A 26751-nucleotide genomic window follows, 5' to 3' on the forward strand; every position below is an offset into this window, starting at 1 on the left:
TCTTCTCTCAAAAATAGTTCTTCAGAGTCAAGCTCAAACTTCATATAAGGCACTTAGACTTAAGTCTTCTGCTTGTCTCCTTTTTCTGCAACTCAGATTGCCAATAATATCATTATGCTCAATAAACTCCTAAAACAAATGCTAGGTACCCCGAGAAAGCTCCCTTGATGCCAAAGAGGAAACAATTGCTCTGTTTCCAATATTTTTTTTCTCAAAATCAAATAATTTTCTCATTTATTCAGAAACTCAAAATATTCTATCTTACATGAGAGTTATTATTGTACTTATTTTATCTTTTCTACAAGCCAAAAACAGTGACCATTTCTATTTAATATTTGTATATAGCAGATGACTGGAAAAGTACCTCAATGTGTCTGTACATATATATTCAGTAACTACTTGTTTCGTTAAATTGGACTCATTTCATTTGTGTTCCTTTTTCTTGGTTGGGTTAAAAATTTTTGGCATCACAAATTTGAAGAACTTTATCAAAGATCATCCAGAAGTTAAAGAAAGAAAGGAAAATGTGGATGTGAAAATAAAATAAAACCTACTTGTAGGGGAGAAAAATAGAGTTGTGTCCCATAGTGAAGCTGGAGATATGGTAACTGACAAGCAAAAAATTTCAGGCAAAGTATAAATGATGATATAGATTAGAAAAACAGCATCCTGGCATCTTGAGGATTAAGCATCTACATCTCTAGGATAAGTGGATGAGCAAAATTGCATACAATTTGTATGTATGCAGCTTATAAACATGTATGTGGCAGAGCACACAACTATAGCCAAAAATGTACTGAAACAGTACAGCTATTTACTCATATCTTCAAGTACAAATGCTATGCTTCAGAGTAATTATAAGTCCACTGCTGTGGCTTTGTCCACTTTGAAATGCTTTTTTTTAAAGGAACAGAAAAATGGCACCTTCCTAGATATAATAATATTCTTAAAGCTTAATTCTTCTAAATACTAATATTACAAATATACAAATAATTAAAATTATAGTAAACGTTTTTTAGTCTTTTATTTTAATATAATGTAGGTAGTTTCTTTGAAAAGACTCTTTCATAGCATATTGTCTTCTGACCAAGTAGTAGATTTCTGATAATTTTAATAAACTCTATTGGTATATAATAAAGAATCATCTTCCAGAATAGTAGTTTTATAAAAATAAAAATTTCCATTTGTGGAATTTCCTTGAAAAGACTTTTCTGTATAGGTATTTTACAGAATCCTTTACTGTCTTACATTTATCATGTGTTTTAATGTTTAGTTTGTCTTTGTTACTTTTTGGACCGAATACTTGGAATACACTAATTATGTTTTATCCCGAATATTACTATTTATCCACTTTAAATATAGTATAGGTACATCCCGTATATTTCATACTCATATATAATTCTAACATAGGTTATATGCCTAACATACTCCCAATTAAAAGATTATCTAACTTCCACCTCCATTGTTATCATTACATAAATAAACTTATCATCTACTATGTGGTAGGCACTGTTCTAAGAATTGAAAATATGGTAACTGACAAGCAAAAAAGATCAATGACCCCTGAAGCTCACAATCTAAAGTGGATAATACACAAGCAAACAAATATATACTATAATTGTAGAAGAATTTATCATTTATCATCACCTTCACAAAGAAAGGTAAAGGAGGGTAACAGAATAGTGTCAGAAGTCAGAGGCCATTTGAAACTGGACGTCTAAGAGAAGCTTATTTGAGAGCAGATGTAAATTAAATGAAAGAAGTATCATGCAAAATTGGGGGAAAGGATGCTTCACACAAAGAGAACAGCCCATGAAAAGGAATCTGTTTGGTATGTTGAAGAAATGGTCAGAAGGTCAAGTATGTATATCATGTAGGCTCTTAAAATCATGGTCAAGGTTTGGGGTTTCCTCTAAGAGATGGAAAGTTTCTAGGAAGGTGAAGAAAGGAGTAACATGCTCTGACTTCAATTTTAGAAGGATCATTCTGAAAAAAGTTTTTAAGAACACTGAAGTGGAAGTAGGGATACTAGTAGGAATAGTGGTCCAGACAAAAGAGAATGGTGCCTTTCATGAAGGTTGTAGGGGTAGAGGTGATAAGCAGTGGTCAGATTGGGAATATATTGTGAAAGATGAAATAGTGAAGTTATTTTAGTTATTAGATGTGAGATATGAGGAAAATAATATCGCTCAGATATTGATCTGAGCGACTATATTTATGGACCTGTAAAATTTAAACAGTGAATCAAGAGTTATATTTTAGTTCTATTAGTTCTGAGTTGCCCATTAGAAATTCAAGTTGAGATACCTCATAGACCACTAGATATACAAATCAGCAGCTAGGGAAGAGATTTGAATAAGCATATGTTGATGACCTCTTAAGCTATGACTGATTGATGCAGAGATTGATAATGTGTAGAGAAAATGGACAAATCCCCAGTCCTGGGGCACTTGAACATGTTGTCCTTTGCAGAATAAAAGAAGATTCCTATGGGGTGAGAAAAAGCCAGAAGAGCGTGTTGTTCCCCGACCCAAGGGAAGAAAGTTATGTTTTGAGAGAAAGGAATGATCAATTGGGTCAATACCATAGCCACATGAGTGATTTTGGAAATAGATCTCCCCATCGCCCCTTCAATTAAGGAAAGAGACAGTATCTGACCAGTGAATTTGGTAAGAAATTGTTTGTAATCTTGAAAGGAAAGCAATAACTATAGCAGTGGAACTAAGGCCTCACTGGACAAGAAGAAAGAGATAACAAGCATGAAAACTCTGTTTCAAAGAGTTCTATTCTAAAGAGAGCACAAAATGGGGGATAATTTTGGAGAGTCAAGTGATGTCCAGGGAAGTTACTCTTTTTTTTGCTTTGTTTGTATGCTAATGAGAATATAATGCCATGGGAAAGGATGATATAATTAAAATGGAGGAGGAAATAAATATATGAAAGGCAGAATGCCCAAGTAGGTGAGGAAAGATAAGATGCAAGGTACAATGGTGGGTTTGATTTCTGACAGGAGAATCCTAATTCATCCAATAAAACAGGAGGGAGGGGAAGCAGCAGTTGCAGACAAAGGAGAGCAAACTAATATGGATCATAGAAAAGTGAAGTAATTTCCCTTTGACTACTTTTGATTTCCCTGTTTAAAAGGGCAGTGATAGAGAATGAAGAGAAAGGAAGCAGTGTCCAAAGTCTGAGGAAATGGAAGAAGGTATGAAGTGGTTGGATCATAGTTAGAGGGAAAAGTAACTAGGAAATGAAGTAGGAATGCTGGACACTGCTGTTAGCCCTTATGGTAGACAGCTTCTGAGACAGCCCCCCATGATCCTTATCACTTAGTATTCATGCATTCAAGGGAAATCCCTTCCCTTGAATGTGTGCTGGATGCACTGATTTGCTTCTAACAATTCAAATATGAAAGTAGTGGCCTAAAGTATAATATTGATTAAAAAAAGACTGCACCTTCTCTCTTGGTCTTTTGCTCTCTCTTGCATTGCTTACTATAGGAACTAAGACTAGCTCCCATGTCTTAAGGCAGCCCTTCAGAGACATTCATATGTTAAGGTACCAAGGCCTACCCATAGCCACATGAGTGATTTTGGAAATAAATCTCCCCATTGCCCTTTCAGATAAGCCTCAAAATAAGACCAGTCCTGACCTTGACTGCAATCTCATAAGAGACCTTTTACCAGAGACACCTAGCTAAAAAGTACAGACTTCTCTCACTACAGAAAAGATAAGGTACTGTTTTTTGTTTTCAGCTTCTGAGCTTTTAGGGTAATTTGTTATGCATCAATAGATAACTAATACAGCCCACTTCAGATTGTGGTCATATATTTAAAAGATAATGAGTGTTACTACAAATTTAAAGCATAGAAGTCAAAAGAGGTAGATTTTATATATATATATATATTCACATCCAGATGCACAGAAAAGAAAATTAAACCCAGGTTATCCCTAGAGGATAAATGAAAAGGATGGGTGAGGGCACTGAGATAAAATAAGGATGCATTTTCAGCTTTAATCTATATACTTCTGTATGATTTACATTATTTATACTAAGTTATATTCATTATTTCTATGCATGACTTTTAAAAAGTCAATCTTAATACAACTCTATAGAGTATATGCAAAGCAGTTTATTAGGGAAGACCAAAAATGACTGATCTGTTTCTGAACTGCAATCTGTGGTTCTTGATATTGTCTACAGAGCTGGAAATACTCACCCTGGGACATTCACAAGTGCAAGATAAAGCCCTCAGGCCACAGCTAAGTGATGATTTGAAAATGCCAGGTTTTAGCTTCAGGAAAGGCAACAACATTCCCATTCTTTGTGAAAATCCTGATGAACCCTCTGTTCAGGGTCTAGAGCTCCTTCTGCTGCAATTGGCAAAGCATATTGGAAGCCTTGGCATCCATCATCCCAGTCTGTTTTACTTCCTTTGTGTGAAAACCCTTTCAGGCTCAAGGATTAAAGACTTCTTAACATTTAGGTACTAAGTACCTTTAAATTAGATTCTCAAAGGCTTTCATTGACTGTGTCATCTTAAACCCATTATTCTCTCAGGCTGCTGCTCTATGAAGGTGTAGATACAAATGGAGAAAACAGTGAGCTTTGTTTTGTTTTCCATTCCTCTGCCAAGAATTCTGAAGGTAAACTCTTATTATGGTACTAGCTGTTTCCCTGGTAATTATTCACTAGACTCTGCTTGTTTTGCCTGGTTTCTAAATATGATGCCCCTTAATAGAGGACATGAAAGAGCAGAGTTGTTTGTCCACTCACTGAAAATAATTCAAAATTACTTGTAAATAATTGAATATAATCTGATTGAATTTCCACTCTAACTAGGTTGAAAACTTCTTGGAAACAAGGATCCTTGTACTGACCTTCACACGATTCCCCACTGGGTGAAAACAGTCCATTGTCATGATAGCCATCTCTGCACTCACAGTGGTACCATCCAGGCAGGTTAATGCAGTTAGCACGACTGTCACACTGAACAAAGCCATCAGAGCATTCATCAATATCTGTTTGACAAAGAAAACAAAAGTGGGATTTCATGCAATTGTTTCTTTTCTATTAGAGAAACTAGAATAGTCTGCTACAAGGCTACTATAATTTTTAATGCAAGTAAATCCTTGAAATAGACAATATAAAAATCAATAAGGTTTCTTGGTTGTTAAAAGCTGTGCAGAAACAATGTAGTGGTATTAGTAATAGGCAAAACATCTAGAAGGTTTCTCTGATTTGCAAAAGTCATTCAACTATAAAAATTGAAAACCATTTGTGATGGTTATCAGAGCTTCTCACCAAATATTTCCAATATTCTGGGCATACTCCAGAATTGCAGTTTGCAGTTTTTTCAGGTTAGGTATGGACACGTGACTTCCTTAAGCTAATTAGGGAGGATATGTGTGACTTCTAGGTAGAGACTTTAAAATTCTGTATATGATTCACATGAATCCTTCCTGATTAGTGATTTGCACAAGGTATAAATACCAACCTGAGAGAGGATTACATGGGTCACATTCCATAGCTATCTGGAACTGACTATAGTATGAGCAAAAAAAATTAAAAAAATCAACTTCCATTGCTTTAAGTCACTGAGTTTTTAGGGTCTTTTATTACTGTCAAAATAATCTATCCCGACTTAATACAGCAGGTTCCTTCAAGATATATGGCGACAGCACTCATAAATCAATGTATTTTGAAGAATACATATCATTTCCATCACTTTTTACTATGTGTTACACATATTATGCCAATTAACGCTCAAGAAAATCTTGCCATGGAGACAGCATATTGAACATATAAAAAAAATGAAGCAAAAGAAAATTATGTAATCTTGAGTTCACTGGCTTGACTTGAGACTCTGAATGACTGTGGATGCCAAAAATATCCACATGTACCACTCCCATTTGACAGTTCCATGCTATGACAGAAGGTTTCATCTGCCAAGACAGAATGGCCTTTCTTTCTTTTCTTTTTTATGGCCTTTCTTATATGCTCCTTCCTGCACCACTTTCCCCACTGCAGTAACCAGGCAAGATGATGTGCCCCATATAAAAGGTAAGGCCAGCTGTATTTTAGAGTCCTTTTCCCTCAGATAGTCCCTTCTATTTGGCAGAATCTACTCCTTTGCATTTCTTCTAACACCATTGAAGCACATATTTCTTTTGCTTTTCTTTTAAAATTTCTTCTGACACTCTAATTTGAAAGAGATAAGTTAATGAATATACAGGGAAATAAGCAAAAACAATCAGGGAAATAAGCCAATACTCACTTCTTAGTAGTTCCTCCAATAAAACGGCATATAAACCAGTCTCTTAGATTATAATATTGCATAATAGGCCAAAAAACCTATTGTATAACTATAACATTTTAGTATTATTTCTACACTATGAATGTGTTTAGATTCCTTTCCCAAGAGTCAGTTACTACTGCCAGTGTTTCCTACTGACAAAATAATTGTTAGTGGCCAAATCAGCTAACCATTGACTTCCTGACACACAGTTACTGGGGATTTCCTCCATGTACTAAGACCTCATCATTTTTTTATGAAATAGCTTATTTGTACTTCAGGGTCCTTGCTAACTGATGAACTTATGATTATAAATAGGTCCAGAGTGCTATGTTTATTTCAGCTTTATATAGTCTTTTCTTCTAACCCAAATGATGCAGAAAATTGATTATGTCATTTCTTAAGTGCATGGACAAAAGAAAACAGGTTAATTTAAGCTTTAGAATTGAGTCTCTCTAGAAGAAGGCCATGAGGGTAATGCTGATAATCATTCTGGAAAAAAATTAGTTCCTTGTTGGCCACTTGGAAATAACTATTAATAGAACACAGTGTTCTCCACTGAAGCAACTTTCCTTTTTATATTTAGCCTTCAATTTAAACACTTCTTTCTTCTTTAACATAGTTAAAAGTCATCTCAGTTCATATATATTTAAAGTGTTACTTCTCTCCTTCTTTTCTCTCTCATTATTCCTTTTCCAATCACCAGGTCCTTTCCTATATTGTTTTAAGTCCACCTCACTTTATTTACATTCTGACACCCTTCCTTGATCTACAAACATACTCTTTAAAGTTTAACAGGGTTAAGAACTAGGGTTAAAAACATATGCTGGTAATAATGTATTTTCTTATACAGCTTGAGCATTATTTCACTTTTAATTATTATCAATAGGTAGTACTTTAGGAATGAATATACAAATATGCTTCATTCAGTAATTTAACATTCAATATTAATTGAATGCCTGTTATGCATTGGAGAAAAAATGTTGTAAACAGAAACAGTTTCAAGTTTATCAAACATTTAAATTGCATTTTTAATTAAGAAGAGAAAATTTATGAAATCTGAACTTACAATCATTTAGGACAGTATTTCCTAATATATGATATATCTGCCATTAGTGGTATGGTATGTAGGTGATGGTGGGCAAATATTTTATTTTCATGGCTATGTATTTAATTTTTCTGAATTATTTCCTTTATATCAATGATATCTTATAGTAAAATAATGAGGTTAAATTTAAATTTAAAAATGAGCCAGGCACATGGTGGTGTAACTGTATCCCAGCAACCAGGGACGTTGAGGCAGGAAGATTGTAAGTTTGAGGCCAGTCTCAGCAACTTGATGAAGTCCTAAGCAATTTAGTGAGACTCTGTCTCAAAAAATAAAAAATAAAAAGGACAGGGATATGGCTCAGTGGTAAAGCTCCCCTGGGTTCAATCCCCAGTACCAAAAAAAACAAAAACCCAAAAGCCAAAAACAAAACAAAAAAAAAGTGAAAAAGAAAGTCAAAGAAACTATTGAACCAATATAAAATAAATACTGGTATATATGGTGTAAGAATATGACAACAATTATACAATTATGAAATTTTGAAAATATCAATATGCAATTTCAGGCAATTATTCACATTTCAAAGGAATTTGTTGAGCAATTTCTTATGCAGTAAAATGGTTTAATTCATCTAAAATGAGCTTCAATTTATTAAAATCATGAATGTGATGGCTCATATACTTGCTATCATTTAGGGTAGGGAAGAAGAACTAACTACATATGTAACCACATCTTATACTTTTATTGTCCTGCTAACTTTTTTTTATTTGTTTTGGTTTGGGTTTTGGGGGTTGTTTTATTTTAGCTTTTTATTTCAAGATACCTCTGTATTCACATTTGATTTTAAGAATAATACAGAAAGATCCCATTTACATTTACTCAGTTCCCCCCAGTGGTAATATCTTGAAAAACTACAGCACAAAATCATTCCCAGGATATTGCCATTGACATAGTCAAGAATCTGAACTCCCTCCTCACCACAAGGATTTCTCAGGCTGCTTTTTCATAGTAATACCCATTTCTCTACTGCCCTTAACACTCCTTAAAACCTGCCAATCACTAATATGTTCTCCATTTGTAAAATTTAAGTGCCCAAGATTGGGATATTAATGGAATCAAGCAATGTGTAACCTTTTGGGATTGCCTTTTTCCACACTCATCATAATTCTCTGGGGATTCATACAGGTATTTAGGGCAACCAATAGTTTTACTATATTATTGCTAACCATTATTTTATCACATAGATGAATCAGTTTGTTTAACCACTCATGCATTGAAGGATATCTGGGTTGTTAGTAGCATTTGACTATGATTTTTTTTTACAAATTCATTTATTTTTCAATTAAATAAACTTTTATGCATTTATTGTGTAAAATATGATGTTTTAAATTATGTATACATTGGGGAATAGTTAAATCTAGCTAACTAATAAATGCATTACCTCACATAGTTATTAGTTATTAATTTTGCTGTAAGAACACTTAATATTCACTCCTAACATTTTCAAGAACACCAAAGATTACCATTAACTACAATTAACTTGATGTACAACAGATCTCTTGAACTTATTCCTTCTACTTAATTAAATATGTATATGTAGTTGTGAACTAACATTTTTCAACTCCCTCTCCATCAGATTCTGTAACTATTCTACTCTCAACTTCTTGAGACAGGTAAGAATATTTGTCTTTCTGAACCTAGCTTTTTCACTTAACATAATATCCTCCAGGTTTATCCATAATGCCATAAACAACAGGAGTTTGCCCTTCTTTGTGGCTGAATAGTCCTCCATTGGGCATATATATCATATTTCTTTTATGTATCCATCCATTAATGGATCTTTAGGTTGATTCCCTATCACGGATTCTATGAATAGTAGCACAATAAACATGGGAGTGCGTATATCTCTTCAACATATTGGGAAGAAAGGGCTTCTTTCTTCTACATCCTTGCCAATACTTGTTATCTTCTGCATTTTTTATTACAGTCATTCTGACAGGAGTGAGATGGTATCTCATGGTTTTAGTATGCATTCCTAGATGATTAGTGATGATGAGAATTTGATATATACTGCTGAACTGATTTGTATGTCTTCTTTGGCGAAATGTCTACCCATGTCTTTTGCTCATTTTTTAAACCAAGTAGATTTTTGCTATTGAATTAAATTTTGAGTTCCTTACATATCATATTTCCTTATATATTAACCTCTTATCAGATGTACAGTTTGAAAATATCTCCTACCATTTGCTAGGTTGACTCTTCACTCTATTGATTGTTTTCTTTGCTTTACCAAAGCTTTTCAGTTTGATTTAACCCCATTGATCTAGTTTTGCTTCTGTTTCCCTGCATTTTTTAGGAGAGAGTCATAGATACCATCACCCGACTGATATCATGGAACTTTTCTTCTAGTGATTTCATATTTTGGGGGTCTCACCTGTAACTCTGTGACCCATTTTGAGTTTATTTTTGTATGAAACATGAGATGAGAGTCTAATTTCATTTTCTGTATATAGATATCCAGTTTTACCCACACCATTGATTAAAAGATTGCCTTTTCCCATTGTGTATTTTTGGCACCTTTATTTAAAATCAGCTAGCTGTAAATATATGGGTTACTTCTGGGTTCTTTGTTCTGTTCCCTTGATCTGTATGTCAGTTTTTATGCCAATACTATGTTGATTTGGTTACTACAGCTTTGTAACCAAATTACCTTTTGAAGACAAGTAGTGTGATGCCTCTATCTTGGCTCCTTTTCTTAAAGAAAAGGGTTTTTGTGGTTGCATTTTAGAATTATTATTTTTTTTTTAGTTCTGTGAACAATATCATTGGTAATTTGACAGGGATTGCATTGTATTTGGAGATCCCTTTGGGTAGTATCAACATTTTAATAATATTCTTCTGACCTATGAATCAAGGATATCTTCCATTTATTTGGGTTTAATTTCTTTCATCAAAGTTTTATAGATCTCTAAATATATAGGACCTTAGCTCCTTGATTAAATTTTTGCTAAGTATTTTATTTTTATAGCTTTTGTAAATGATATTGCTTTATTTATCTCTCAGTACATAGTTATTATAAAATAATACTATTTATATTCCTAAATTGATTTTTGTATCCTGCAACTTAATTAAATTCTTTCATTAGTTATAATAATTTTGGGGGGACTCTTAAGGATGTTCTATATACAAGACACATGCTTACAAAACAGAGACAGTTTAAGTTCCTTTCTGATTTGGATATGGTTTATTTCTTTCTATTGCCTAAATGCTCTGGCAAAAGATTTCTAGTGATTACTATGTTGAACAGAAGTGGCCACAGCAGATGTCCTTATCTAGATTTTACAGGTAAAGTACTCAAATTTTCCCCATTTAGTACGATATTAATTTTGGGTTTGTCTTATGTGGCTTATTGTGTTGAGGTTCATTTCTTCAATATCTAATTTGTTCAGTTTTTATCACAAAGGGAGGTTAAATTATATCAAATGTTCTTTCTATATCTATAGAAATGATAAGAGTTTTGTCCTTCATTCTGTTAATGTGAAGTATCATGTTTATTGATCTGCTTATGCTGAAACACACTCACATCCCTTGGATAAATCACAATTGATTATAGAAAATTATTGTTTTAAAGCACTGTTTTCCAGTTTACTGCTATATTTTTGAGGATTTTTACATCTATGTTCATCAAGAATACTGACTTGTAGTTTTCCCTTTTTATTGTGTCTTTGTGTAGTTTTTGCTGGATTGATAAAAATGTTGGAAGTCTTTCTTCCTCTTCTATTTTTTGGAAGAGTTTGAGAAGAATTGGTATTGGGTCTTCTTTAAATATTTGCTGGAATTCATCAGTAAGTCATCAAGTCCTGGGACTTTCTTTGATGGGAGACTGTTTAGGTCAGCTGTTTTCCTGCTGAAACTAAAAGACCTGATCAGCAAAACTGTAGAGAATGTAGAGGAGGCAAAGTTTATTTAGGGGCTCACGGTTTCAGAGATCTCATTCTTAATTAGTTGGCTCCTTTCTTTGGGACTTGAGGTAAGGCAAGACATCATGGTGGAAGAGTGTAACAAAGGGAATTAGCAGCTCACATAGTGATCAGGAAGCACAGAGATAGGTCTCCCTTCACCAGATACAAATATATACTCCAAGCCATGTCCTGATTCCCACCTCCTCCAGCTACACCTTGCTGCTTCAGTTACCACTCAGTTAATCTCTATCTGAGAATTTATTCACTGATTGGGTTAAGACTCTTACAACCCTTTGGGAGATCAACCTTGCATGTGACTGAGTCACACTTCCCAGCTGGGTGCTGAGGCGTCAGGCAGCTTTCTGCTAGACTTTCCCCACCCTTCTTGAGTTTGAGGGATGGTGTCTCCTGCATGGGTGTGTCTTGCTACAGCCCCATAGGTAGAACTATGCTCACCTGTTCCTTTGTAATATTACCCCTTGCCCTGTTTAGGATAGAATGTTCCATGGAAGTGTCTTGTGTGTGTTCCCTTCTCTTAACTGTGCCCTTGGGTGTGGCCTACCTAGATGTCAGTCAACCTGCTGACAGTGGACATCATGAAGATAGACTCAGCCCCCTGAAACCTGACCCCTTGCCTCATTTGAATAGCTTCTCCTCAATAAAAGGGGTCAGTGCATGCTCTGTCTCCTTCTGCGGGCCCTTAAGGTCAGAGGAGCTGTCACAGTGACCCCAAAGAAAAAGGTATTTGTGTCTCTTGTGTGGTTATTTTGTGCAGTCCAGTTAGCCCAGTTCCCCTGGAGTGACCCCTGAGTGTTTTAGTTGCGAATGAAACCCCACAATTGGTGTCCAACGTGGAGACAAAAGGTCTGAATGCTTACACAACTCAATGCTACACAACTCAATCATTTCTCCTCTGAACCTTCTTGCATTGTCTCACATGTAAGCTTTTGGGGGACACTTCACATCCAAAGCACAAGATTCCACCTCTGGCTCCCAAAAGCTCACAACCGTCTCATAATGTAAAATACATTTTGTCCATTTCCAAAAGTTCCCCTAGTCTCAACAGTTCTGAGATTGCTCAAAGTAGAAGTTCAAAGTCTTCTCTGAGGCTCGAGGCAATCTCGCAATGTGAGTTACTGCAAAATTAAAAGCAATTTACAAGTATCCAATAAATAAAGGTACACAGTAAATAATTCCATTCACAAAATTAGGGGCATAGAAAAAAAGAGTTGGGACCAAAGCAAGACCAAAATCCATCTGGGCAAACAAGTCCTTTTGTTCTGTGTTTGGCATCTGGGGCATATGGCATGATGTCCTCTCCAAAAGAGCTTATGTAGTTTTGCCACAGGGCCTTACCGGTTGAAGCCCAAGTGGTCTTTATGTTGGCTTGTCTCTGCTCAATCCCTGCAGCTTTCTTAGGATGATGTCGCATGTTACTGGGATTTTTTAATCTTGAGGGTCTCCACTGCAGTTTCCTCCTCAAATCTCTACATTTAACTTTCTCAGAGAGTGTCCACAGGGACTACAACCCTGCTGCACTTTGCCTGGCTTTACACCCTTCTTTGAGATCCTGGTGGAAGCCTCCATTATCCCTTAACTCCAGCATCCTGCATTTCTGTGGAACTAGCACCATGTGGCTGATGCCAGGGTCTGCTGCCATCTCAAGCAACAGTCAAGTCTCCAGGGACCATGGCTGTAGGAGCTCTGAGTGTCTGGGTAGTGGAGTATGTTGAAAAATCTTCCTGGGCTCCCTTGTGCAAGAATTCCCCACTGGTCTCTTATCAAGAGCATTTTTACTTTTACTTCCTTGAGTCTTAGATGGATAAGATCTTGCCAATTTCTGAGATGCCCTCAAGCCATCTTTCCTATTGTTTCTGGGCAAAGTGTTTAGCATTTCTTTAGTGGCAGTAATGTCTTTAACTACAACTTCATTAATTTAAGTTTTATGCTAGCCTTTCAAGTCCAAGGCTTTCAAATCTTTCTGCTTCTGATTATCACAATAAACTTAGCTAAAAGCTGCCAGCAATACCCATGCCACTTCCTGAATCTATGCTGCCTAGAAATTACTTCAGTCAGATTAAAAAATCCATGACTTTTAAAATCAGCTTCATAGAAAGTCTCAGGACATGGGAAAAATGCAGACAACTTCTCAGTCAGAATATAACATGAATGGCCACTAGTCCAATTATCAGCAATGTCCTCCTTTTCTTTTAAACCATTTTGAGCCCTGTCTTGACTGTCCATGGACCTATTGACATTCTGGTCCTCTAAGCTTCCACCAGAATCAGTCATTAAGCTCCATTTACATTGATCAAACCAGCTTGCATCCATAAGCATTTCAAAATTCTTCCCACCAGTTTCAAAAAGCTCAAAAAGCTTCTGAGCCACATGGTCAGGTTAGTCACAGCAATGACCACACTTCTCAAAATCAATTTCTGTTTTAGTCAGCTTTTCTTGCTTGTGTAACAAAAGGAACCAACCAGAACAACTGTAGAGGAGGAAAAGTTTATTTGGAGGCTTGTAGTTTCAGAGGTTTCAGTCTATAGATAGCCAGGTCCATTCCTCAGGGCTCAATGTGAGGCTGAACATCATGGCAGAAGAGTATGGCAGAGGGAAGCAGTCCACATGGTGATCAGGCAGTAGAGAGAGGTCTTCACTTGCCAGATACAAATATATACTCCAAAGCCACACCCCTGATTCCCACCTCCTCCAGCCATACCCTACCTACTTCATTTGCCACTCAAGTTTGAACAAATTACTTTTCAAACTGAATAAGGGTGCTAAAAAGTGCTAGTATAGGTGTATAAAATCATATTATTTAGTCTTACAAAGACCTTAAATTTTGGATTCTGTTGAAGTAGTATATAGAAAACTTTAAAATAAAGATTTTGAAAAACTATTATTTCATTACATAGTCTGTCTCAGAAAGGAACTAGTTCCTTAATTCCTTAAGACAATTAGAACTCTTTCAGTATTTAGAGAAGTTAGCTAGCTATGATTTTATAATGCTGTGCTAAAGCACAGATAATCTACATCCCAAAAGATGTTTAACCATCCAAATCAACTTAGATAATAAAAGTGGAAGGCATTACTGAAGAAAGATTTTTCTAGAGAGCACCCGTGTTTTGATCTAGTGATTTAAAAAAAGGTAAAAAAAAAAAAAAAAAGAAAAAAATGTTTAAATTTTTAAAAAGCTTTTTTATATCAGTGTGTTGTTTTCTTTTTCTCCCTGTAGTTTTGCAGCACAGGACTTGGCACAGACCAGTGGCTACAGAGGTAACCAACTAAAAATGGCTTTTGCCATCAGCATTTAAAGGGTCATTATAGAAAATGACACCTTGTTTCCCTGTAAAATTAAATGCAGTTATAGAATGGTACACATGAGTGATAAATAGTTTTCTTTTATGTATAGTAACAGTTATTTCTAATATGATTACAATAAAAAATCTTCAAGTATTCAAAGTCATCTATACCTAAAATGGGTTTTAATCAATATTTCCACCATCTCCCTTTTAAACTAAGAGAAAACTGATAAATTCCTCCTCTTAAATTGGATACACACAAAAAAGGAAATATAACTCTTTATTAAGATGAGCACACTATTTATGGTGGCAAAATCAGATAATGTGAGTAGTCTTTTTACTATTTATTATTAAAATGACATAATTTCTCATAAAACAGTGCTTGTTTTATTTATATCACTATACTAGGCACTGGTAGTTAAATTATATTGATAAGCAGCAGGCAATTTAAAGGCCTCAAAACAATTAATCAACTCTTGATTACTCACATGTGGGCTATTTGCTCTCCAGATTATCTGCAGCACTTTTTTTTTTTTTTAATTACAAGGTCATTTCCTTCTGTCTTTTGTTGAGCTTCTGGGGATTGCTTATAACATTTAGGAGGTGTGAGTACTCAAGTAGTAGAATTGCCTCTGAGAATCATTACTTTAAGAGCTATGCTAAATTTGGGCATAAAATATTGTCTAATATTTCATATAAGAAGACCAATTTTCTCCTAAGTTATTTTCAAAAATAAAATATGACAACATATGTAAATAGACTTGAGAAACTATAAAATCTTCTATATTTCCTGGGTGATAATACTGCATATTTAGTGAAAAAATATTTTCATTACTTTATAGATCATAATTAGGAAATTAATGACTGGTGTCAAAAATGCATAGATAAAATTTCTTGATCACAATTTGTAGCCCTCACAACAACCATGTTAAGTATTCTTATTCCTATTTCATAGAAAAGGATGTGGTGACAGCAAATCCATTGCCTGAGGCCACAGGACAGAACAGAACTCCAAGTCTAACTCCATAGTCTACCTACTGGATATATGGTAGAAGATAACCAAACTCATAATTTCTGTTTACAGCAACAAAACTGTAAATGTCAAAATAGAAGCTAATTAAGTTATGGCTGCATATTGGTTGCACTGGGTGCTATAAACATTGATATCCCCCTTAAAGCTGAGGAATTGGTAACCTATAAGGACATTACAATACTATAGGATAGAAGCTGCAATACCTCAGATCTGCACTGCAAGAAAGGAAGACATATAGACAACATGAAAAAAGAAGAGAGGAAAGTGCCCCAAACAAGATACTACAATAATAGAATTCAATGACAGTGCAATAGATGAAATGTCAGAGAAGGAATCCAGAATGTACATAATTAAAATGATTAGTGAATTAAAGACTGACTTAAGTGAGCAAATACAGGCAAAAATTTTTCACTCTGTTAAAGAGATAAGAGAGCTAATACTGGCAAACATTGATCACATCACCAAAGAGATAAGAGAGCAAATATAGGTGGCAAAAGATTACTTCAAGAAAGAGAGATTCTGGAAATAAAAAGTAAATAGAAATCCTTGAAACAAAGGAAACTATAAACAACAACAAAAAAAACTTCAATAGAAAGCATCAAAAACACATTAGACCACATGGAAAACAAAACCTCAGACAATAAAGACAAAATATAGAATCTTGAAAATAAAGTTGACTACACAGTGAAGATGATAAGAAACATAAACAGAACACCCATGAATTATGGGATAACATCAAAAGACCAAATCTAAGATTTATCAGGATAGAGGAAGGCACAGAGTTTCAAACCAAAGGAATGCACAATCTCTTCAATAAAATAATATCAAAAAACTTTCCAAACATGAGGAATAAATTGGAAAATCAAATACAAGAGGCTTACAGGTCACCAAATATAATAAATTACAACAGATCTATAGGAGACCCTGGAACAACATATACCAAGCTCTGAAAGAAAATGGATGCCAACCAAAAATCTTATATCCAGCAAAATTTAGCTTCAGATTTGATGATGAAATAAAAACCTTCCATGATAGATAAAAGTTAAAAGAATTTACAGCAAGAAAGTCTGCACTATGAAACATTCTTGGCAAAATATTTATTCCATGAGGAGGAAATGAAAAGCAACAATGAACATCTGCAAAGGGAGGAACTACACTAAAGGAAAGGACAATAAAATAAATCAATAAAACAAACAATAACTTAGACTTAACAGACATATATAGAATATTCCATCCATCAACAAGCGAATACACTTTTTTCTCAGCAGCACATGGATCCATCTCCAAAATAGATCATAGGTTCTGCCACAAAGCAAGTCTTAGCAAATACAAAAAAAAAAAAAAATAGAGATATTACCCTGCATTCTATATGACCCATAATGAAATGAAATTAGAAATAAATGACAAAACAAAAAGGTGGTTCTTTGAAAAAAAATAAATAAAATTGACAAACTTTTAGCTACCCTAATGAAAAAAGAGAAAACTCAAATCACTAAAGTTTGTGATGAAAACAAAAATATCATGACAGACACTATTGAAATACAGAAGCCAATTAGAAACTATTTTGGAAACTTGTACTCCAGTAAAGTAGAGAATCTTGAAGACACCAACATATTTCTAGAGACATACAACCTACCCAAACTGAACAAGAGGACCTAAACAATTTAAACAGATAAATTTCAAGCAAGGAAATCGAAAATGCCATCAAAAACATACCAACCAAGAAAAGCCCAGGTTCAGATGAATTCTCAGCTGAGTTCTACAAGACCTACAAAGAAGAATTAATACCAATACTTCTCAAATTATTCCATGAAATATAAAAGGAGGGAACCCTTCCAAACTCATTCTGTGAGGCTTGTATCACCCTGATACCAAAACCAGTCAGAAATACGTTAAAGATAGAAAATTTCAGATCAATATCCCTGAAGAACATAGATGCAAAAATTCTCAATATAATTTTGGCAAATCACATACAAAAACATATTAAAAATTAGTGCATCATGATCAAATCGGGTTCATTCCATGGATGCAAGGTTGGTTCAACATACAGAAATCAATAAATGTAATCCATCACATCAATAGACTGAAAGATAAGAATCATATGATTATATCAATTGATGCAGAGAAAACATTTGACAAAATATAGCACCCTTTCACATTCAAAACACTATAAAAACTAGGGATAGTAGGAACATACTTCAACAGTGTAAAAGCAACCTGTGCTAATCCTAAGGCCAACATCATTAAATTTAGAAAAATTGGAAGCATTCCCACTAAAAACTGGAAGGAGACAAGGATGCCCTTCTATTCAACTCAGTCCATGAAACTGTAGCCAGAGCAATTAGACAGATGAAAGAAATTAAAGGGATACAAATAGGAAAAGAACTCAAACTATAATTATTTGCCAACGACATGATTCTGTACTTAAAAAATACAAAAATTTCTATCAGAAAACTGCTGGAAATATTAAATGAATTCAGCAAATAGCATGATATAAAGTCAATACCCATAAATCAAATGCATTTCCATAGACCAGTGATGAATCCTCTGAATGAGAAATTAAGAAAACTACCCTATTCACAATAGCCTCAAAAAAAAAAAAAAAAAAAGATACTTGGAAATCAATCTAACAAGAGAGGTGGAAGACCTCTAAAATGAAAACTACAGAACACTAAAGAAAAAAACTGAAAAAGACCTTAGAAGATGGAAAGAACTCCCATGGTCTTGGACAGGCAGAATCAATGTTGTCAAAATGACCATACTACCCAAAGTACTATACAGATTCAATGTGATTTCAATTAAAATCCCAATGTCATTACTTATAGAAATAGAAAAAGCAGTCATGAAATTCATTTGGAAAAATAAGAGACCTATAATAGCCAAAGCAATCCTTAGCAAGAAGCATCATAATACCAGACCTTAAAATATACTACAAAGGTATAGTAACAAAAATGACATGGTATTTGCACCAAAACAGATATAGAGACCAATGGTACAGAATAGAAGACACAGAGACAAATCCACATAAATACATTACCTCATACTAGACAAAGGCCCCCAAAACACACATTAGAGAAAAGATAGCCTCTTCAAGAAATGGTGCTGGGAAAACCAAAAATCCATAAGCTACAAAATGAAACTAAACCTCTATCTCTCACCATGCACAAAACTCAACTCAAAGTGGATCAAGGACCTAGGAATTAGACCAGAGACTCTATGCCTAATAGAAGAAAAAGTAGGCCCAAATCATCATCATGTCAGATTAGGCCCCAACTTCCTTAACAAGACTCCTAAAGAACAAGCAATAAAATCAAGAATCAATAAATGGGATATATTCAAACTAAAATGCTTCTTCTTGGCAAAAGAAATACTCCATGAGGTGAAGAGAGAACCTACATTTTGGGAGCAAATTTTTGCCACACGCACGTCAGATAGAGCACTAATCTCCAGGATTTATAAAGAATACAAAAAAATTACCACCAAAAACAAACAACCCAATCAATAAATGGGCTAATGAACTGAATATACACTTCTCAGAAGATATACAATCAATCAACAAATATATGAAAAAATTTTCCACTTCTCTAGTAATTAGAGAAATGCAAATCAAAACTACTGTAAGATTTCATCTCACTCCAGTCAGAATGGTAGTTACCAAGAAAGAAGCTACAATAAGTGTTGGCGAGTATGTGTGTGTGGGGGAGAAAGGCACACTCATACATTGCTGGTTGGACTGAAAATTGGTGCAACCAATTTGGAAAGCAGTATGGAGATTACTTAGAAAACTTGGAATGGAACCACCATTTGACCCAGCTATCCTACTCCTCAGTCTATACCCTAAAGACTTAAAAATAGCAGTCTGCAGGAACACAGCCATATCAATGTTTATAGCAGCACAATCCACAATTGCTAAACTGTGGAACCAAACTAGATGCCCTTCAACAGATGAATGGACAGAAAAACTGTGGTACATATGCACAATGGAATATTACTCAGAATTAAAACTGAATAAAATTATGGCATTTGCAGGTAAATGAATGGAGTTGGAGAGTATTATATGGAGAAGTAAACCAATCCCAAAACACTGAAGGCTGAATGTTCTCTCTGATAAGTGGATGCTGACCCATAATTGGGGCTAGGGGAGGCTAATAGAGGAAGGTAGATGTTCTCACCGTGGAAACAGGCAGGGAATCGTTCGCTTGTGAGCAAATACCGAGCATGAAACTGGTGTTCTGATTCCCAGGATTGGAAGGGCCAGCCTCTTCCCTCTGAGGCTATTAAGATAACTATGCTGGTGCACTACCTGGTTTCCATAGTAACTTCCTTGGGTGTAAGAGGTTCTGTGTTTGAATTAACCTGAACCTTATCTCAGTTAGCCAGCACTCAAGGTTAAAGGAATACTGGTTAGAGTGTAGTCATTGGCAGCAGTTAATATGTAACCTCTTTTGGGTTAATGAAAATGATATCAGAGAGGGGTAGGCATCCTTTTGTCTGCCATCCTTCTGTCTGTCTGCACCTTCCCTGTATGTCTGTGTCTGTCCTTTGTGTGCCTCCTCCACAAGTGTTCCTTTACAGAGGAACTTTGATTGGGCAGAGGGAAGAGGAGGGAAGGAGAAGGGGCTTGGGTGCAAGAAAGGTGTGGAATGAGACAAACATCATTACCCTATGTACATGTATGACTGCACATGTGGTGTGTCTCTACATCATGTACAACCAGAGAAATGAAAAGTTGTGCTCCATTTGTGTACAATGAATCAAAATGCATTCTGCTATCATAAAAATAATAAAATAAAAATATCCAAAATATATAAGGAACTCAAACAACTCAATAGCCAGAAAACAATTCAATTTTAAAATGGGATTTCTCAAAATAATACATACAAATGACTCAGAAATACATATAAGATGGCTTATCATCACAGAGCATTAGGGAAACACTTATCAAAACCACAGGAATAGGCTGGGGTTGTGGCTCAGCAGCAGAGCACTCGCCTAGAGTGTGCGAGGCCCTGGGTTCGATCCTCAGCGCCACATAAGAATAAATAAATAAAACAAAGACGTGTATCTAACTACAACTAAAAAATAAATATTAAAAAACCCCACAGGAACACTTATATACTATTGGTGGGAGTATAAATTAGTACATGTATGGAAATCAATATGAAGGTTCTTCAAGATATTAGTAATGGAACCATCATATGACCCAGCTATACTACGCTAGGTATTTATCCTGAAAAATTAAAGTCAGCACACTGTAGTAACATAGGCATATCCATGTTTATAGCAGTGCAATTCACAATAGCCAAGTTATGGAACCAGCTTCTTTGTCTGTCAGAAAAAATGGATAAAGAAAAGGTGGTATGTATACCAAAGGAATTTTATCCAGTCATAAAAAAAGAACAAATTTGTCATTTTCAGGAAAATGGATGGAACTTGAGAGCATTATATTACGTGAAATAAGTTAGACTCAATCAAATCATATGTTTTCTCTCACATGTGAAGCGTAGAGGAAAAAAGGAAAAAGAGGTTGGGTGGTCTCATGAAAATAGAAGGGAGACAAGTAGAGTTGAGGAAAGGGTCCATAAGGATGAAGAGGGGAAAAAAAGGGAGGTACTGGAGAATGAAATTTACCAAATTACGTTATATGCATGTATGAATATATGACAATGAATCCCACTGTTATGTGTAATCATAATGTACCAATAAAATTTTTATTTTAAATTTAAAAATGCCCAAAATTTACCACAACAAGCTACCATCTCAGTCTTGTTAGAATGGTCATAATCAAAAAGACCAAAAGATAAGTGTCAAGGATGTAGAAAACAGTTAACATACACTATTGAAGTGAATGAAAATTACTACTGCTGTTATCTAAAAAATTTGGGGGGGTTCCTCAAAATACTCAAACTAGAATAACCATATGATCTAATCCTATTACTTTTGATTATGACGCACCACATGAGTTCAGGTATAGAATTTTCCACTTGTGGCATTGTGGTAGCACTCAAAAAGGTTCAGATTTGCAATCCAGATTTTTCTGAATAGAGAAGTGTAACCTCTTCTACATGATTTCACTCATATGTACAAAAATATAAGAAGTTTGATCTCATAGAAATAGCCAGTACATTGTAGTTGGAGACTCAAAGAGTTAGGGAAATGTTGCTTAAAAATACAAAATTATAGTTAAAGAGGAAAATTTATTTCAGGAAATCTATTGTATAGCACAGTGACTATGGCTAATGACAATGTTGTGTTTTTTCCTTGAAAAATAGAAAAGAGTAGATATTAAATGTTCTCACCACAAAAATGACAATGAAATGAGGCAATGTATATGTTAATTCACTACACTCAACAATTCTAAAATGAACTTTTTTTTTGTAATATCATGTTGTGTACAATAAATACATGCAGTTTTATCTGTTAATTTAAAATAATAATAACAAAATTGAGTGTGAAAAAGAAAAGAGAACACAGAGATATACACTGAGAAAACCATGTGGAAAAAGAGGCAGAGATTGAAAGTATGTGTCTATAAGCCAGAGAATGCTGGGTTCAGAAGAAACTTAAAGAAGCAAGGAAGGATTCTTTTCTAGAGCCTTCAGAGGGAGCATGGCTCTACTTACACTTTAATTTTTACTTCTAGAATAGAACTTTGAGACAACAAATTCTTTTTTTTTTTCAGGTAATTTGTGGTATTTTACTATGGCAACCTCAAGAAAATAAAACCCTCTCATTTACATTTCCATCCCGTACCTCTCTTCTGGTCTAGACTGTATATTCAATTTCTCACTCAACATTTCCACTTGGATACAAAATTTATCCTTTTGAAGTCTTCCCCAATTTAGAAAATGGAAAAACATCCAGTTAATCTGGCATAAAAACTCTGGATTAATTCTTAATTTCTGTCTTTCACATACCTTATCAAATCTGTCAGTAAATCCTATCAGCAACATCTTCCAAATAATCTAGAATCTAATAATTACTTGCAATCACCTTCATGCTTTACTATTCCAGTCCATGTCACTATTATCTCTCATCTGAATTAATATAACAACTTAATTAATCTTCTTGGGTTCCTTTCCCCCCCTACAGTGTATTCAGAATCCACAGCAGCCAGATGATCCTTGTAAAATATATGACAGATTATGTCATTTATTTGCTTATAGAGAATTTTAGGAGAGAAGTACATTGGGAAAAAACTGTAGAGGATGCATGTTAATAATAACAACTCTTTTATTTCTAAGGCTGGGGACTATATGTCCTAGAAATCCTTTCACTGTATGTGATTCTGTGTTGAGCTGAACAATGAGAAAATATTGAGATTCACCTGAGATAAGTTATGCAGAAATCATCATTTTTGAGAAGTCATAGGACTCAGAGCCAGGCGTTCCTATAAGCTCCGTCTTATCCACCAGTTTAACTGTATGAGTCTGAACTGATTAGTGCAGCTTCACAAATCCTCTGGGCTGTAAAGACCTTCATTCTCCCAACTCCTCCCATATCTGTCTACAAGGTCTAGTTTATAGATAAATCACCTTATTCCTATGATAGAGTGGCTGCGTCTCCCTGACAGATTATAGACTTATACAGAAGAGTCTAAAGACTAGAAAATGGAGAGCTGATTTTAAATAATGAATGTACTGTTATTCATTTAAATAATGAATCTATGGAAAAGTACAAGAAAAATGATTGTCAATTAGAAACTTTATAGTTAACAACATGTTTTAAAGATATAAACTGCTATGTGTATACTATCTGTCTCTCTAGTAGATACCATTAACCTGATCATAAAGGTATAAACACTATGAATGTTTAAATTTTAAATGCAATCCCTAGTGAGAGCATGAAATATTCAATTGTAGTTACTGAATATAATTTAAGTATCAATCTTGGTAGTGTGAAAGGATAGAAGACAGAAGTTGGAAGATGGATATGAGAGAAACTGGGAGAAGGTAGATGACAGAAGTTAGGAGATGGAGGTAAGGAGTACAACCAATACATCTATCTTGCATAGTAAGGAATACAAAACTCTACAGTTGATAAAATGAGAAATGAAGGGGCCAATCAATAAATCTATCTACAAATACACACACACACACACACATATATATATATATATATATATATATATATATATAATCTTTATATATGTTTGTATGTATATATAAACAATATATATGTCACACACATTGGGGAGGACTTAAAGGGTAATCATAGAAGAATTGAAACTAGTGGCAAAGCTTTATTAGAATAAAGAGAGTATGGAAGGGTGATAGTATTAGGGTGAAAATCTCTATCTTCCATTGCCAGCAGCTTACTGATAATGTTTAAAATTGACTAATTATACAAAGCATAGTATATATATCTTAAAATTAAAAGTAATTTCTCCTAGCTGCATGCCTCCTGGAGATCCAAGAGAAAATTAAGCCTTAATGTCCTAAGGCATCTGTGTAAGTCATGAATTAATCTCTCTCCTGTATGTCTTGTATGGTGCTAGTCATATGCCATCTTTGGAATCTGAGAAAATAATGCCTTGGGCCATTTTCCCATTTTGGTTTGAGAGAGGAACTCCTTTTAAGAAAGTCTGCCAGGAAGTGAGCAGGCAGTGAGTCAGGGGACTATTGCTTTACATTCCAAGTTCTTCCATGTTATTTGATATATTTTAACCATATATCCCTTTTCTTTAAGATCTCTTTTTAAAAAACACTAATAAATGTCATTATATAAATGTTATGTATGACAAGATAGTGATTTATTTAATTATGATGTCTAGATGGTAAGGAGAAAATGAGAGACACAAACTCTGGAGAAAGATGCCAATGCTGGAAGTATCTTAAAGGAAATCTAATCAGAACTGATATTATAAAATACTACTAAAATTGGACAAAACTAAATGAAATTATAGATTATACAGAGAGGGAAAAAACACAGATGCTCCAGGGGGAAACTATGGAAGGTGGAAGAGGAAGAGGAATTAGAAGAGTGATTGTTAGCAGAGTGATGGGAATATCACAAGTTTAACCATAGGGACCACAGGAGAGGAGAGTGTCAAAAAAGAGAGGGCTGTCAACAATGCCACGGGAACATTTTTAATCGCCTCAAAACATATATTCCTGGTTTAACACAGAAATGAAATATCCTCTGATATATGAGCAACAATTTGAACAAGACATTTAATAAAGAGGAATTCTGGAGTGAGATGAAATTTCAAATTTTGCATTTCTTTGATTGCTAGAGTTGTTGAACATTTTTTCATGTATTTATTGACAATTTGTATTTCTTCCTTGAGAAGTAGCTGCTTTTTTCCTTTGCCCTTTTATTGATTGGGTTATTTGATATTTTAATGTTAAGTTTTTCTGAGTTCTTTATATATTCTAGATATTAATCCCATATTGGAGGAGCAGCTGACACAGATCTTCTGTAGGCTCTGTCTTCATACTCCCAATTGTTTCCTTTGCTGTGCAGAAGCTTTTTACTTTGATGCCATCATACTTAACAATTCTTAAATTTATTTCTTAAGCTTTAAGGGTCTCGTTAAGGAAGCTAGTGCCTGCACCAATATGTTGGAGTGTTAAATGCTGGTGAAGATATGTTTTCCACTTTGGAAAGCAGTAAGGAGTCTCCTCAAAAGTCTAGGAATGGAACTACCTAGCTATCCCACTCCTTGATATTTATCCAAAAGAACTCAAATCATCCATACTATAGTAATACAGTCACATCAATGTTTTTGACAGTGCAGTTCACAAATGTCACATTATGGAACCAGTCGAGGTGTCCATCAACAGATGCATGGGTAAAAAATGTGGAGAAGGAAGGAGAAGGAAGAAATTGCTTTCACTGGCAAATGAATGGAACCTAAGAATATCATGGTAAGTAAAATAAGTCAGGCTCAGAAAATCCAAGGTTGAATGTTTTCTCTCATCTGGGGAAGCTAGAGCAAGATAGAGAGGAAAAAAAGGGGAACACCATCAAAATAGAAGAAAGATCAGTGGAATAGATGGATGGGAACAAGGGTAGGACATAGGGGTGGAAAATGGCTTCTACAGCTTTTATACTTTTAACAATGTAGCTAATGTATACACTTAGAATAGTTTTACCTATTCATTTATTAAATGCCTCTCATATAAGAACATGTAATAAACACTATGAAAATGTGTTCCATAGTTCACAGTTTTATTAAAAAGTGCAGAAAGAACATAATCAACTCGGATAGAAGGAGATATTGAAGGTCTAAAGATGAAGAAATATGTGAATTGAGGAAAGAGAGATTATCTCACTTTGAAACTCTGACCAGTTTAATGAAATTTTGACTGCTGAAGTAAAATATGGTTGAATAGAAACTTCCAGTTTGATTCCTACAATGCTGGAAAATTACTTAAAACACTTAATTATTTATTATATTGTAATCAAGTATCCACTTTTAAAAATATTAGATGACATGATATTTGCTACTTCAAGAGAATATGAAAATGAGGCATCTACTACTAGCCCTACAATAATAAATAGACTCCTCTCAATCAAGATAAAAACAGAAAAGCCCTAATTCCTATGTTTCCCAGAGCCACTTTCTAATAGCAAGTAGTAGATTGTCTACTTGATCTACTTCAAGATTATTTCTAGGAGAAGAAAGAAGCTGATTTTCTCAAACTATTAAATTATCTAGCAGGAATAAGAGGGCTAGAGGGTTTTGTGAAATAACATACTACAAGCTTTCTAATTATTAATATAGTGCTGTAAAAAGTTCTATGCATTTGATGTGTTCACTTACTGGTTATTCAGGAAAATGAGCTTTGAATGGCATGCCAGGAATGCTAAGATGACAGCCAAAATAGCTATTCTGTATTTATTTGCAAACTAACTGACAGATCTGTATCACAAGAAATACTGCTTTGAGTGAAATGGGATCATGGATGCCAATAAACAAAGAAATGCAATACTACAGTTTCCATACATCTGAATAAGAAGTTGTTGGATAGAGCTTTTGAGTGGTTCTAACCATGAAATGTACTGATGAATGGCTTCTATTGGCTTTGAGCAATGTCATATGCCTGACAGACTGTCTACATTCAGACCATTTTATTATAACAACCACTTCCATCTCTGCTGAAAC

The 26751-nt window shown here is 34.6% G+C and overlaps 1 protein-coding gene across 2 annotated transcripts in view; it reads right to left on the reverse strand.

The window, feature by feature from the left end:
- Nell2 (neural EGFL like 2) overlaps positions 1 to 26751 on the reverse strand; it is a 366697-nt gene that overhangs the window by 16421 nt on the left and 323525 nt on the right. For both annotated transcript variants that reach the window (XM_076852784.1, XM_076852783.1), the window contains exon 16: positions 4882 to 5022. In XM_076852784.1, the coding sequence (XP_076708899.1) occupies positions 4882 to 5022 (141 nt within the window). The remainder of the gene's footprint in view (positions 1 to 4881; positions 5023 to 26751) is intronic.

This window comes from Callospermophilus lateralis, chromosome 4, assembly GCF_048772815.1.
Source record: "Callospermophilus lateralis isolate mCalLat2 chromosome 4, mCalLat2.hap1, whole genome shotgun sequence".
In the NCBI taxonomy this organism is placed as follows: domain Eukaryota; kingdom Metazoa; phylum Chordata; class Mammalia; order Rodentia; family Sciuridae; genus Callospermophilus; species Callospermophilus lateralis.